General features: G+C 37.5%; 1 protein-coding gene across 1 annotated transcript in view; it reads left to right on the forward strand.

The window, feature by feature from the left end:
- The window catches only part of LOC124555399 (dedicator of cytokinesis protein 7), a 258,351-nt gene extending 249,922 nt beyond the window's left edge, over positions 1-8,429 (forward strand). Inside the window, exons 38-39 of the mRNA XM_047129295.1 lie at positions 3,365-3,491; positions 3,644-8,429. Coding sequence (XP_046985251.1) covers positions 3,365-3,491; positions 3,644-3,800 — 284 coding nt within the window. The 3' untranslated portion in view covers positions 3,801-8,429. The remainder of the gene's footprint in view (positions 1-3,364; positions 3,492-3,643) is intronic.
- Positions 8,430-15,965: the final 7,536 nt, after the last annotated feature.

The following is a 15,965-nucleotide window of genomic DNA, read 5'->3' on the forward strand; positions in this document are numbered from 1 at the left end:
ATCTTCGACAGTGACCAATAAGCAAAAACCTTCACCTCTATTTGTAAGTTCACTTACTAATTGAATCTGTACTCGATAACACTATCCCAATAACACTATCCTAATCCCAATAGCTGCAAGTGCATGCCAGAATCTGTATGTTGTGATATTCCATAGAACGACCAGTGCCAAGGCAATGTTCTGCAATACCATATTTGCTCGGCTGTTGTAACCATGTGCAATGCATATGTTTAATACATTGGTCTTCCACAGTCCTAATGCTTTGACCAATATTTGACATGCCACAACTGCAGGGGATACAGTGAACACTCACCTTAGGCAAGCAAACTGAGATCACCCTTTTGTTGGAAATACTATCAGTGTAAGGTAAAAAGAACATAAATTTAGTTGCCACCTCATTATTTTCACCACTCACACAATTCATTGCTTTTCGATAGCATAAAGTGCATCTGATCTGCCTCTTGCTGTAACCTTCAGGCAACATGTCACTGCTATGTGAGCTAACTCAGCTTGCAAACTTTCTGGGTATGAGATGACATGGCCCCTTTGTGAACAAAGGTACCGTGGGTGGACAAAAAAAAAAAAAAACAGGAAACACCAAAAAACCCAACACCTTACCATGCCTAATACAATATAGGAAACCTTTTGTTTTTCAAAACAGCTTCCATTCATCTCAAAATGGATAAATACAGGTCCTGTATGGTTTTCAAGAGAATCTTGTACTATTCTTGCTGCAAAATAGTGGTGAGTTCAGATAACAATGATGGCGGTGGATCCTGCACCCTTCCCTCCAAAGTATACTACAAAGTCTCAATGATATTGAGATCTGGTGACTGTGGTGGTCATGAGAGGTGCAACAGTTCATTCTTGTGCTTGCACCAATGGTCCTGGATGACAAAAACTGTGTGAACAGCGACCCTTTTCTCTTGAAACATAGCATCCCTGTGGGGTTCATGGAGTACTACGATATGTCTGCCCAAATCATGGCCAAACCACCACCATGTTTCACTCTTGGAACATAAACTCTGACAGAAGTTAGAAAAAGTGTGCAACATGTTCCATAGTCAAGGTTTTATGGCTTCGGCATCACGTTTTCCTGTTACGGGCATTTGCATTACTGACGAGTGGTTTTGAAGTTCCAGCACCTCCTGTAGCTTCCTGCTTATAGAGCTCCCTTTGTGTTGTTTTTGTGCTGACAGGGTCCATGAGTGGGACATTTAGTTCTGCAGTAACTTTTTGCAGCTTTCATCCTTTTCCTTTTCGTCACAATTCTCCTGAGTTACTGTTTGTCATGATCACTCAACACACCCTTTCGTCCATATTGTGACTTAGTGAATGATGATTTTCCGCTTTTGCTGAATGCAGTTACATAGAACACAGTCTTGACCACGACTGATGCATGCAACATATTGAGAACGTTGCACAGGTGCTGTTCATGGTCAAATAGATTATGCAGACTTCGCAAGCATCATCTTTTATGTTCAGGCATGTGGTGTTTCCATGTTTTTCTCAAACCTCTGTATTAAATACCCCTTCATGTTGAGCCAGATGGTGACAAATATAACCCGTGACCGTAGACCAAAAACTAAATCCCATAGTTGACAAAACTACATAACATAAACTATATGGTGGAAGAATTTATGTGGAGTTTGTATACTGTCCTGAAATGGTGTTCGGTGATACAGGCAGAACAACAGCTTCACCAGCACTTCACCAAGCACACATTTAATACAATATCAACATATACAGTAAATATTAAAATACACTGCGTGACAAAAAAATTGGAGCACTCGGAAGATCTAGTCAGACGTCAATGTAACTTTGTGCATATCCACACTGCTGGCAGGTATATAAAGTATTTGAGTTGAAATTCTCTGTGACAGAGAGAACACCCTTCAGATTGCATAAGTGCTGTTTGTGTTTTGTGTTGTTACTAGGCCTAGTACAGTAAGTAAATGTCAGATGTTGAGTGTACTTTGTGAAGGACATGGAGAGCCTGCCATGTACCCATGTGGGATAGTGTTATAAGCACCTGACGGAGTTTGGAAAGGGATCTTCATGTGGCCAGCTGGTCAAATTGTGCAACATCCAGATTTGTAGAGCATTCAGATGTGACAGTGGCCTAATGTTGGACTGCATGGGAATGTGAAGGCAGGCATAGTCGTCGTCGTCTTTGTCAAGGTTCTAGTCAACCACATCTTGACCACTTCAAGGGAGCATCACCTTTTGGTGCACCAAGCACATTGTAACCCCTTCACAACTGCACCTGCCATGTAACAAAAAGTAATGGGCTCCATGAAACATTTTGTGTCATCTTGCTCCATTGTTCTAGACTAGCAGCAGCTGGACTATGGAATTACAGTCTCATGTGCAGGCTGCTGTTAACATCACAACAGAAACGGCTGCATTTGGAGTGGTACTATGGCTGGGAGGTATGGAATGCTGGTGAATGGCATTGGGTTGTGTTCAGGAGTGAATCACAGTTCTCACTACTGCAGGTGACCATCAGCAAGTATGATGGCGACATGGGAGAGGTCCTGTTCTTCCAAAGTTTTCGAGAGACACAGCATTTTTATTTCTGGCATCATGGTGAGGAGAGCCATTGGCTATGACAGAGAGAGAGAGAGAGAGAGAGAGAGAGAGAGGAGAGAGAGAGAGAGAGAGAGAGAGAGAGAGAGAGGGGGAGGGGGGGGGGGGGGGGAAGGGGTATGATGTTAAATAGCATTTATTTAGTTCAAGTCTTCTGTTAGTCAAACTCGTAACTCATCTCGGATTACCTAAAGGTCCTTGTGAGAGACTACCTATCAGTAAAAGATAGAATGATTTGTAAGGTGTAAGACATTATTGTGTCATATGTAGTAAACAGCAGTAATACCTCCCAGATGCATATATGACAGATGTTTTTGTGATGATTATTTTGCTTCCAGGACTGTGTGCTGCCTTGTAAGAAATTTTTTATCTATCATTATACTAGGCCCTTGTGTACAAATTTTGGAAAAGCTGCTAACTGATAATAGACTATTTATCTTTGTGCTTCTTTTCTTACATTGATGATTTCTTAATGCTGAACATTTGGTTGAGTACTCTTGCTTAAGAAGTATTGTATCTATTGCAAAAATAAACCATTTTGGTGAAAATTTAAAAATTTTGGTGCTGTAAATTGAAGAACTATTTTCCTCAGTGTACTGTAAGGCGTTTCTGCAAGGTTCAGACTTCAAATCCATAATTTTAGGATGTTATTTTATCATTTAACCTTCATCGTGTGTGTGTGTGTGTGTGTGTGTGTGTGTGTGTGTGTGTGCAGACTGTAGTAGGCCGGAACCTTTATATAAATGGTGTAACTGATTACACTTGTTTTGTTTAGGTACAACTGTAAATCAAGGGCCCATGGAAATAGCTGTTGTCTTCCTTTCTGAGCTTCTAAATGGACAGAAAGCTCCAAATAAACTTCAAAACAAATTACGCCTTTGTTTCAAGGATTTTTCTAAAAAGTAAGTCGGTTTCATGAGTGAAAAGAAAACACTATAAGTAATGTAAGCAAATTGTATACAGAATCAGATTCATTTCTGTTGTTCCATAGATCTTGTAGCATAGCAGTCTTAAAATACTACTTCCATAAACTAACATGTCGGGTTTCCTACAGGTGCAATGATGCTCTGAAGAAGAATAGAAACTTGATTGGTGCAGATCAGAGAGATTACCAGCGTGAACTTGAAAGAAATTACAGTTGCTTTACTGAGCGCTTACTTCCCCTTATTACTGTAAACAATGCACATCGAACCTCGATTAACAAAAAGTAAAAACACTGACAATTGAATGTTACCATAATTTTAACTTTTTATACATTTCTACTTGTGTTGATAAATTTTTATCTATCTCTTGTGGGACATTATACAGTGCAGTCAGTTTTGTAAGTTATAAAAATCAAGCAGTGAACTGATCTGTGAGACTTTTGTGTTATATAACTTAAATTGATTTTTCAGAAAGATTGGTTTCATAGTGTGCCACAGACATTAAATCAGCATAAAAGAGCTAAAAATGCTTCACTCTGTCTCGATACTATGACGAGCAGTGTGTTGCTATGAATATCTGTGATATTAAGCTACTATTTTATAACTAATTTATGCTCATGCGTATAATAATAGTGATGTTCAGAGTATCATTAGACTTCAGCATTATGCTAGAATTAAATCTTGTGACTGACACCTTTGATGATTTTGAGCTGTAAGCTAGATAGTGTTTTGTCTTAATATTATTATTTAATAATAGTAATTATTGTAATGTGGGTACTCACTGCGAATTTATTTAATGTCTACATGAAGAGGAGATGTAAGATGTGCCGTTAGACTGTTCATTCCTTTAAAAATGCTTGTATCAATATCTCAGACAGTTTTGTTGATGTTATGAACAAAATTAGTAATGTTTTGAGTTCCATGTATGAAATCCTACAGCTCTTCATCTATCTGCATGAAGGATCCGGTGAAATGCCAATATATATATGAAACTGTCAGTTCCTAACAGACTTAAATGTTGTACAGCACTGGGACATGAACCTGGGCTCAGGCTTTTCATGGACAGTGCTGTTACTGCGTTAGCCAGGTATTTTAGATGGCGTCACTCAGTCTGCCGCCAGTACCAACCCCTTACTTTCCAAATTCCACAGAGATTCTCTGGCGTGCTTTGTTAATCAAGTGTGAGAGATGTACTGCAAACTGAATATTTGAGTCTGCCTGTAAGTTGTGACCATATATTTTAGCCAGGAAGACCATAGCTTCTGAAAGCTGAAGGAATAGATTTGACTGAGATTGTATGCTCAGACTGTGCAGTATATAGAAATGAAAATTTAGACTGTATTAAAAGGCAAAATTGCATTCAATATGGTGTCTGGTCCTCTATAAGGATGGATAATATGTGATGTTCTGCTTGTTAGTTTTATCACTTTTTTTGTGGGTCTCCTGCATTAGACTGAAATGTTTAGTAATGTATGTCAACTAATAACTCACAATTCACTGTTCTTGTCTGGTGTATAATTTTAACGCATTAGAAAGTTTTGTTCTTTATGTTTGAAGCTACTTTCAGAGTCTTAATTTTCTGAAACAATTATTCCACCGAAGTTACAGAATCTGAAAGACTAGGGTGATATCACATATCTTTATGGTGAGATCAGTGGTTTGTAACAAGATTTTCCTTACTCTGCTTTACTTGAATCTGCCAATTAGTTGACTTGGTATTCCTCAGATGTGAGTATATGATGTGTAACAATCAAGAAAGCAACTGGTGAATGCTAAATATTGGTTTAATTAATTTCCAGTACAGAAGAGGCAAAAATAAAAATCCCAGGTCCATTAATTTTTTAAAATCTTTCCTTTTTATTTTATGGGTTTGTATTTATTGTCCCTCCTCACTGAAAATGGGATAATTTCAGATGCACTTTCTGACAAAAATATGCAGCATGGGTCAAAATTAGATAGATATATTTTCTAAAGTCCTGTGTTAATGTTGAAGTAATCAATTGTCTTCATTTTTTACTGCTTGTGCAATTCATGACTTTGATGCGTATAATGCCACAGCCCATGGTTATGGTTTCCATGGTAAAAATGATATAAATGTAATCCAATTTCATGTAGTTATGGGCCTAGTCTATCTAAATGGTGTATATATCAGGCTGTGCTTTGTATGATTTCCAAATTTATTTATTTTTTTTTAAATCTTCATGAGGTTTATCCAAAATTGAGGCAGTGAGTATATTGCATAGTCAGAACTGTCTCATTTCCAGTAGAGCATTACAATCTTACACTATACACATTTTCTTAGCACCCAAGGTTCCTAGCTCTCAATTGGGGAAAGTTGAATGACTTCGACAAAACAGCATATCTGCATTTTATGGGTTTGTATTTATTGTCCCTCCTCACTGAAAATGGGATAATTTCAGATGCAACTTCTGACAAAAATATGCAGCATGGGTCGAAATTAGATTGGAGGTAAACGTTGTTATAGCACATGATCTTTTGTAAAGACTGGTACTTGTAATAAGCAGTAAAACCTGTAAAGCATATCTTCTAAGCAGTAAAACCAATAAAGCATATCTTCCTCTTTATAAAATGATCATAATTGTCTATATGGAATATTTAATTGGTAGAACTTCATTAGGGAAATGTAGCTTACTCATTTCCTCCAACTAAAGCAATCTGTGTGTGGTGTAGAACTTCTGTTATATGTTCCCTGCATCCTCTCTTGTAGTCAGTCAAGAAGAATTGTTGGGGGTGCTCTTATGTTTTCAAGCAGTTTATGAATTTCCTGCAGCTCGGCAACACCACTAAATATCAATCTCTTTTCAACTATTCCTTAGTTAGGTTGATGTGGCATTCACTTACTGTTGTTCCATGTGATTCTGAGGTAATTAATTTTGTATTGCGGTAAATTTTATCAGCTAAAATTTATATCAGAACAATTTTAAAATACGGTATTCACATGATAAGTTATTGAACATATAGGCAATACTACCAGCAAGCTGCAGAACATTGACAGATTTGTATATACCTAATACCTGTAATCCGCTACTTCCACTTTGTGTTTGTATCATAAGAAACAAAACTTTCTTCGTGTCGTGTTACATCCAGAAATGTCATGTTATCATGACTCGATTATTAAGTGTTCAAAAAGGAAGACTTGAAAACATTAAGTCAACATTTATCTCGAATTACAGTGTGTGTTAAAATTAATAAAAACACATAATTAGATCAAAATCCATGATACAACTATTTCTGATGAAAGATCTTTTTCAGAAATAGATCATAATTTTATTCTTATAAGTTACATATATCTTTTGCAGTCAATTTTAATTTCATTTTCTCTATTTATAATGTCCTCTTTCTATTGTCACTTAGCAGTAAGTTTCTTGTGTCAACATGTAAGCAGAATTTGAACAAAGTTGTTTCTTCAGTATTGTCATGACCGTGTACAATAAAATAACCATAAAGACAGGTCTAACCTAGGAATATCATTTACAAATGGCTGATACTGCAGAAGTAGTCATGAGTTGACAGTCAACACTGAATAGATTTCTTTTGTACTTTATCAGAGCTTGCATTTCCTTTTTTATCAGAATGCTGGTAACATGCAATAAGTATCTTAAGAAAACATTTTGAAAGCAAGAATATAGATCAAAACTTTCAGAAAAAGGAAAGCAGTGTGTGGCAGTATGGTTGTTCTTGCTTCTTTTGACTTCAGAGTAATTTATTTTGTATTATTATTTGTAACACGCGGCAAAAAGATGCTGAAAGTTTCTTTTTTCCCCTTCATGATAATTCCTTCCAATATTCCGATAAAAAAATTGCAGTAAATTTTCACAGTGGTTTCTGTAGGATTCTGTGTGGCAATCTTGATGATGACATTGCTATGCTATAAAATTTTGTTAATCATTTGTGGTTTTTAATTTCATGAAGGGAGATAATTGTCCAGGCACGAAAAATATTTGACAATTTCCTAATGAATTAAATATATTGAAACCCAAGGAAAAAATAAAATCTTTGCTACATCATTCCCACTCCATCAATGAATTTCTGAATGGACTGTGTAAATGTAGATTAAGATTAATGTAAAACCCTATCATGTAGCTAATCAAGTAATTTATCTCAGAAAATGTGTAACTCTAAAGATGCTCTACATCACAGCAAGATACTGCAAATATGTTCCGCAGAATGTGCAAGTAATTAAACTAAACTGAGGTTATATTATATCATAAAAATTATTTTGTATGCAGATATGCAGATGAAAAAGTAACCTAGTAACCAGCAAAACCATCACCGTAAGATAGCTGACCACAATGAAACTGTTTTTCTTTGCATTTAAATGTAATTTTAAATTTTGTTAGCAGTTAAAATAAAAATTTGTTTCTGTGGGCTGTGCTTATAGAATTGCAAATGGGATGTGAAAGTTTATATATTCTTAATAGTATTTCTGTACTTTGTAACTGTGGCTTTTTTACATATCATATTAGTTTAGTGAACTGCAAATTATGTGCACGTATTTACAAGGTTTATAATAACTGACTTGTCTTATCCATACATCATCAGGGCTTGATGTATTTGCACAAATGTGAGCACGCACACGCGCACATATACACACAGAGAGGTTTCTTTTTCATGTGCCTTATTTTGTCTGACAATTATAGAAGTGTGAACTGGCTCAGTTTTAGTAAAGTATAATGGTTTTTTAAATAATTTAAGAATCTATTCATTGTGTGAAGTAATTTCATAGCATCGTGATAAAATATATATATTATATGTGCGTTACAATTTTAAAGCAAATATAATTTTATTGATTAGAACTGTAAATTATGGTTTAATATGATTTGGAAATAAAAACTCAGCATAAACATTGTGACATTTCAGAAGTTTTTGAAAGTATTATTCTTGTAAATTCATAAATCACACAAATAAAGAATTATTATCTTTGTTCATTTTTTTAAATGTACTTTCAGGTTGTTTGACACTTGTACATCTACATCTGTACTCCGCAAGTCACCCAACAGCGTGTGGGAGGGCACTTTACGTGTCACTGTGGTTACCTCTCTTTCCTGTTCCAGTTGCGTATGGTTCGTGGGAAGAACGACAGCCGGAAAGCCTCCATGCGCACTCGAATCCCTCTAATTTTACATTCGTGATCTCTGCGGGAGGTATAAGTAGGGGGATGCAATATATTCGATACCTCATCCAGAAACGCACACTCTCGAAACCTGGACAGCAAGCTACACCGCAATGCAGAGTGCCTCTCTTACAGAGTCTGCCACTTGAGTTTGCTAAATATCTCCGTAACGCTATCACGCTTACCAAATAACCCTGTGACAAAATGCGCCGCTCTTCTTTGGATCTCCTCTGTCAACCCAACCTGGTACGGATTCCACACTGATGAGCAATACTCAAGTATAGGTCGAACGAATGTTTTGTAAGCCACCTCATTTGTTGATGGACTACATTTTCTAAGGACTCTCCCAATGAACCTTAACCTGGCACCCGCCTTACCAACAATTAATTTTATATGATCATTCCACTTCAAATCATTCCTTACGCATACTCCCAGATATTTTACAGAAGTAACTGCTACCAGTGTTTGTTCTGCTATCATATAATCATACAATAAAGGATCCTTCTTTCTATGTATTCGCAATACATTACATTTGTCTATGTTATGGGTCAGTTGCCACTCCCTACACCAAATGCCTATCCACTGCAGATCTTCCTGCATTTCACTTAATGGAGGTACTGTTCAAATGACAGATGGACATAGTTTAATGTGGATCTCAAAAAGTATTGTTTGAAAAGTATCTTGTGCAGTTCATTAAGCAGTAATTTAGGGTGGAGATAAATGTAAGGAGTTTGTGGGATGCACTTTCATGCTTCTTGTGTTAACTTTCCAACCATTGGCCTACAGCTACTTGTAACCACACAGTTGAGTGGTTAGCTGTAAATAAAGAATTTTATTTTAGGATTCCTGTTCATTCCAGTATACTAGCCGACTCAAAAGACTACTCACATTGCTAAGGAACTATTTGTCATGGTGTGTAGGGGAAATTCTTTTTTTTTTTTTATCTTGAACTGTGTTCTTAGGCTGTGGTAAGTTTCTCCAAAAATTCCTCAACTCAGTGGCAGTGGACAATTGGACAATCAGTTTACTGCCGATGTGTTGTTCTGCTATGCCAGAAGGCAAGATCAATGGATCTCCTCCACAGCCTAAATGATAACAACATACAGAAATATTTTGAGCAAGAGAAGGAATTAATACAGACATGAGGACTCAAACTGGTGTTTTTTTCAAGGTGAGCATTACTAATTTAACATATGTTGCTAATACACAAATTTGCAGCATCATTTCCATTTATTTACTGTATGACCTCATACACTACATTTTCTGGCACAAAAAAAAGTGTCTGTAGTCAATTGCTCACCACCTATTACTAAGCAGATGGAGTTTGGTGAAACTTATTTAAGTGGTAATTACAGTAACAATGTTTAGGGGGTTTAATCAGTTTACTCAAGTAATCTCTTTAATTTTCTAAATCACTATTACCCAATTAAAGTAACCATTCAGCAGAAACAGGATCATCATGCGCCCTCTTATTTTGAGTCAGCTTATGAATTTTAACAAGACACCATAAAGGTGATCATTTAACTGTAGTTTTGACAATGGCTGTTCTATTGGCATGTCTAATGATGGGTAATACTTGATGGAAATCTCAACCAAATAGAATTATTTTGCCTCCAGAAGGGAGATTATTATTCATTATGTCCACTAAAAGCCAATCAACAACACTTCGTGCATCTTTGGGAACCTTTGAAATCTTGTCCTAAATTATGAGATCAGAAGCATGGAGGAGGTTGGCAGCAATGCCTGCCCATCTAACTGTTAAAACGATATTGATTTCTCATCATAAAATGTGACACAAAATATTATGGACAAATGTTTTATCGTAACCTCCCACCCCACTGATGAAGTAACAATTAGGAATCTTCTTTCTTATTGAATGCAAGACTTCCCTAGCTATTTCTTTCTGTTTTTTCATTTAATTTTTCATAAGTTGGCTTGCTCTTCATACATTCTTTTTCTATGTTGGAAGCTTCTATTGTGTGTTGTGTGATGATTGCAACAAGGGTCGGCAGGTTGAACTGTTGGCAAGATTTGGCATGATATTTACAAACATCCTCCAGTTCTAGCAGTGAGAGGTTGTAGGCTTCAGGTAACATGTTTGTCTCCGAAAATCTTCTGAAAGTATGTCTTGAAATGTTGTCCACAACTCAGATGTACTGGCAGGAGAACAGAATATGTGGATGATGCAAAATGCCATCTCAGTTGCATTGTCATTTAGTGTTTAGCAGCCTCCTCTAAGCATTCTTTCCATTCGGTGTAATTCTTCAGCTTGGAGTAAGTCCCTCACTTTCCCAACAACTGAGTGCAGCTCATCAAATGACTGCTGTCCTTTGATGTGAAGAAGTAGTACTCAGAGGTAATATCTTATGGTGTCAGCTGGATTGACAGTATAGATATGTTCAAAGCACTTGTTGTTTTTCTTGCGAATAATCCATTATCCTTTTGATCACACAAAATGTTCTGGAATTTCATAGTAAAATTATTTGCAGGCGATAATATTATCATTGCAAAACTTAAACAATGACATGAGTTTGGAATCTCTTTGAAGGTTAGCAGCAGCTTCATATCCGACCTGAAAGTACACCATGTGTTCTTCCTGTATGAAGCCATGCAGTCATGTGCTTTATACACACATTTGTACAAATATTTAACAGATTTGATTGAAGAACAATGCTTGAGACTAGAATGAGATTTTCATTCTGCAGCGAAGTGTGTGCTGATATGAAACTTCCTGGGAGATTAAAACTGTGTGCCAGACCGAGACTCGAACTCGGGGGACATTTGCCTTTCGCAGGCAAGTGCTATCTTCCAAACTTTACAGAAGCTCTCCTGCAAGAGGATATCTTCTGCAAAGTTTGGAAGGTAGGAGACGAGATACTAGCAGAAGTAAAACTGTGAGGGCGGGGCGTGAGTCGTGCTTGGGTAGCTCAGATGGTAGAGCACTTGCCCGCGAAAGGCAAAGGTTCCGAGTTCGAGTCTCGGTCCGGCACACAGTTTTAATCTACCAGGGAGTTTCAGTGCTTGAGACTGACATGAGAGCAGTATTTTCTGTTGAGAAATCTTGCAGTGTGGTACAATCCACAGATTATTAGTGATAAATGATAAGCTGTCACTGAAATGTCATTACTGCATGCCTATAATTAGGTTAGCCATTGCACTTTAAATTAGTTTCCTCCTCAAAATCATTTGGGTAAATTTTGATACATTTTTGTTCTTGCCTGCAAGGACTGTTTTGATTGGTAGTACCGCAAGGTCTGCCGGCTGCTGTGGCAGAGTGATTCTAGGCGCTTCAGTCCGGAACCATGCGACTGCTACAATCACAGGTTCAAAACCTGCCTCGGGCATGGATGTGTGTGATGTCCTTAGGTTAGTTAGGTTTAGGTAGTTCTAAGTTCTAGGGGACTGATGACCTCGGATGTTAAGTCCCATAGTGCTCAGAGCCATTTGAACTGCAAGGTCTGTGTACCACACTTTCCTGAATAATGTGAAAAAGTTCAGAATCACAGAATCAGTTTCTTTATTTAGAATTTCTGCATGACTTAATAAAGAGTCTACATCTTCAGTTGAATGCATTTTATCTTCATTTGACAGAACGAGCAGAATGTGGTGCATGAGGGACACAGACCTTTCTTGCGAAATTCAGTAACACAGACATAACCAATGAGTGTGCCTAGTACTTAAAAAAAAGGGGGGGGGGGTGTCATGTAATAACACTTTCAATTTTAAATGAAAAACCCTAGAAACTAAGACTATTGAGAGGTAATTTCAGTCCACTTGGTGCTGCTAGTAATTGGGAGAAACAGATAAGGCTTACCTAAGCAGGCGCAACCCCCCCCCCCCCCCCCAAATAGCTTATTAATAATTGTGAATATTGTGGAGGTTGCCAATATAACTTGCAAGAACAGCAGCAGCTCCCCCTAACTGTTTGTCTTCTTTTCAATACCAGCGTTAAGAAAGTCCATAAAACCTATGTAGCTACAAGCTCTGAGTTCTCTTTGATGGAAGCCAATGAATCCCAACATGAAGTCTTCTACTTTTACATAACAATTAATGATATATTGTTGAAATAATTTGCTTGGTGAGCGTGTGGCTTACCTACAGTCCACCCAAAATCACCACATAGAAAGAGCAGGGGATAGCACAGTTAATAAGAATGTGGGTTGTGGTAAGATATTGTTGTAAGTGCACGTGTTCTTTTAGAATAGATGACAAAATCAAAACTGTCTGGTGATGTTCCGCCATCAGTTATAATAACAGCAGATTCCTCACGGACTGTTGGTGCACTGGATCTTCCAGGATGAAATGTATCGCTATTAGTGAATTGTATTTGAAAATCAGGTATATTGTGAGATACATCTTTTATGTATTTAAACAACTGTGCTATAAAGATTGTGTGTATCAAGGAATGCTGGCAATCTAACCACTATTTCTTGCAACCAGTTCTACTGGCTTTATTCTCTATAAAATGTTGTAATGCAATATCAAAATCTGTAATGAACTGGCCAAAGTAAGTTTGTGCCACTCCTGGAGGAGGGTGAAAACTTCATTCCACATGATACAGCTGCCTAAGTATTTTAAAACAATATGCACCACTGCCAGAAATATTACCTGAGTTAAACTGAACTGAAACAAATCCAAAGCATTGTAAAATTTTGTAATATTTTCTAGGTCATTCTTAGTACAAGCATTAGACTGCTGTATGGGGTTTTGAAGCTCTTCCCAAACTTCAATGGGCTCTATGTTAACCTTTCACTTGTGGCAACACATGCTAGCTGAATTGTCACTGGACTCCCCTGCAAACAACCTTGCAGAGCCATGTATGCACATTTGGTCGATACTACCAGCACTGTGTGTCCTGAGGAAAAAGACAGGCAGAACAATATGTTTTTCAAAGTTTATGTAGTTATCGTCTCACACTGATATTGTGATGGGAGGTGAAGCAGATAAGTTGGTGACCAAAATTGTTGTCTTGCCCTAATTGTTGCTGAGCACTGAATCAGTCTTGCCTGGGATTGCACTGAGCTTCTCTATACTGCTGAAGATGAAGTTGTCTTTGTTCTTCACTTTGTCTGGCATTTATTCTTCTGCTGTCTGCAACACATTCCAATGGTGTGGAGCACCCTCAGTTTGGAGGTCTCCCTCTCAGTGTGTCATGGAAACCTGAAATACAGAAGGAAAAAAGTTAGTAGTCATTTGACAGATTTTGGTTCCTTGTAATTATTTGTTTGTTAAGAAAAATTAATAAGAAATAAATATTACTGGCAATAAATGATTGATTTACCTTTGTTGACAATGCAGATTAATGGTATTAGAGTTACAAGAAGTGTAGCGTAAGATGATGTTGCAAACTATGTAATGTAATAATCAATTCAAAGTCAATTTACTTAGCTGATAAATTAAGTTATAAAAGTAAACAGTATGTGCCTGTGATGATGAACGCTGATGTAATTTAACTTATTCACACAGTGCACAACGCTTACTTGGAAAGTAAACAGCTCCAACTGCTGTTGTGCAAAATGGTAAAAATAGATTTTCAGTAGATGACACCTTCTAATTTACTTACATTGACGTGTGTGACTGAAATCACATGATAGACTATGGTTGCATTAAGAACTTAACAGCTGTCATGCATGTTAGTTGAACAGATTGTCAATAGATGACACCTTTTACATTGCTTTTATAAAAATGTTTTCAGAATAAATATTACTGAAAACAATAACTTTAAACTAAGTGATTGAAACTGTGTGCTGGACCGAGACTCAAATTCGGGACTTTTGCCTTTCGCAGGCAAGTGGTCTACCTTCTGAGCTATCCAAGCACGACTCCCACCCTGTCCTCACAGCTTTACTTCCGCCAGTACCTCATCTCCTACCTTCCAAACTCTGCAATATCCTTTCTTTCAGGAGTGCTAGTCCTACAAGGTTTGCAGGAGAGCTTCTGTAAAGTTTGGAAGGTAGGAGACGAGGTACTGGCGGAAGTAAAGCTGTGAGGACAGGGCATGAGTCGTGCTTGGGTAGCTCAGATGGTAGAGCACTTGCCCGCGAAAGGCAAAGGTCCCAAGGTCGAGTCTGTCCGGCACACAATTTTAATCTGTCAGGAAGTTCCATATCAGCACACACTCCATTGCAGAGTGAAAATCTCATTCGGGAAACATCCCCCAGGCTGTGGCTAAGCCATGTCTCCGCAATATCCTTTCTTTCAGGAGTGATAGTCCTGCAAGGTTTGCAGGAGAGCTTCTGTAAAGTTTGGAAGGCAGGAGACGAGGTACTGGCAGAAATAAAGCTGTGAGGACGGGGCTTGAGTCGTGCTTGGGTAGCTCAGATGGTAGAGCACTTCCCCGCAAAAGGCAAAGGTCCCGAGTTCGAATCTCGTTCCGGCACACAGTTTCAATCTGTCAGGAAGTTTATCAGCGCACACTCCGTTGCAGAGTGAAAATCTCATTCTGAAAACTTTAAACTATTTGTGTACTTTTCATCATAATTGGTGACAAAAATCTTGAAATGATGTTTCAATCATTAATTTTGATTAAGTAATATATGAGATTGGGTGAAAAAAATGTGAAGTAATATATGATTCAACTTCTGTTTGTAGTAGGTTGACTTGTATCAATTAAAAATTGTATGTATTAGAAAGATTTTTTAGTTTCCTGTAAAACATGGATTTCTGAGAATGAGTTTTTGCTTTTTTAACAATAATATGCCGAGCCAAGAAAGTTCCATTTTGTTCTCTTATATAGTCACTTTGTGTCTGGAATGCTACTGTTTTGAGTATTTTCTAGCAGACAGAAGTCAATGACAAAACATCATCAAACACAGAGCATTGCATACTTGGAGACATTATGATGTTATATAGCCTAGCCATACTGTACATAAATATATTACAGGCTGCTTGTGTCTCTGAGACTATTTTTGTCACCAGTTTTGTTCTGTACAGAGGCATGGTATCACAAAAAAAAAGTGAAATGCAGGCAGTTTTATGGAAGCAACTTTCTACAAAAATGATTCAAGTGGCTCTGAGCACTATGGAACTTAACTTCTGAGGTCATCAGTTCCCTAGAACTTAGAACTACTTAAACCTAACTAACCTAAGGACATCACACACATCCATGCCCGAGGCAGGATTCAAACCTGTGACCGTAGTGGTCGCGTGCTTCCAGACTGTAGTGTCTAGAACCACCCGGCCGGCCTACTTTCTACAAGGACCAATGGCTTATATTCAGTAATAGGCAAGTGCAACAAAATGCACAAAAATAGATAAGAACATAATACTATGGAAATCCTGAAAGTAAGGTCTCCTATATTTTTAGACTTTTCTATGTA

The sequence above is a fragment of the Schistocerca americana genome, chromosome X, assembly GCF_021461395.2.
Source record: "Schistocerca americana isolate TAMUIC-IGC-003095 chromosome X, iqSchAmer2.1, whole genome shotgun sequence".
NCBI lineage: Eukaryota > Metazoa > Arthropoda > Insecta > Orthoptera > Acrididae > Schistocerca > Schistocerca americana.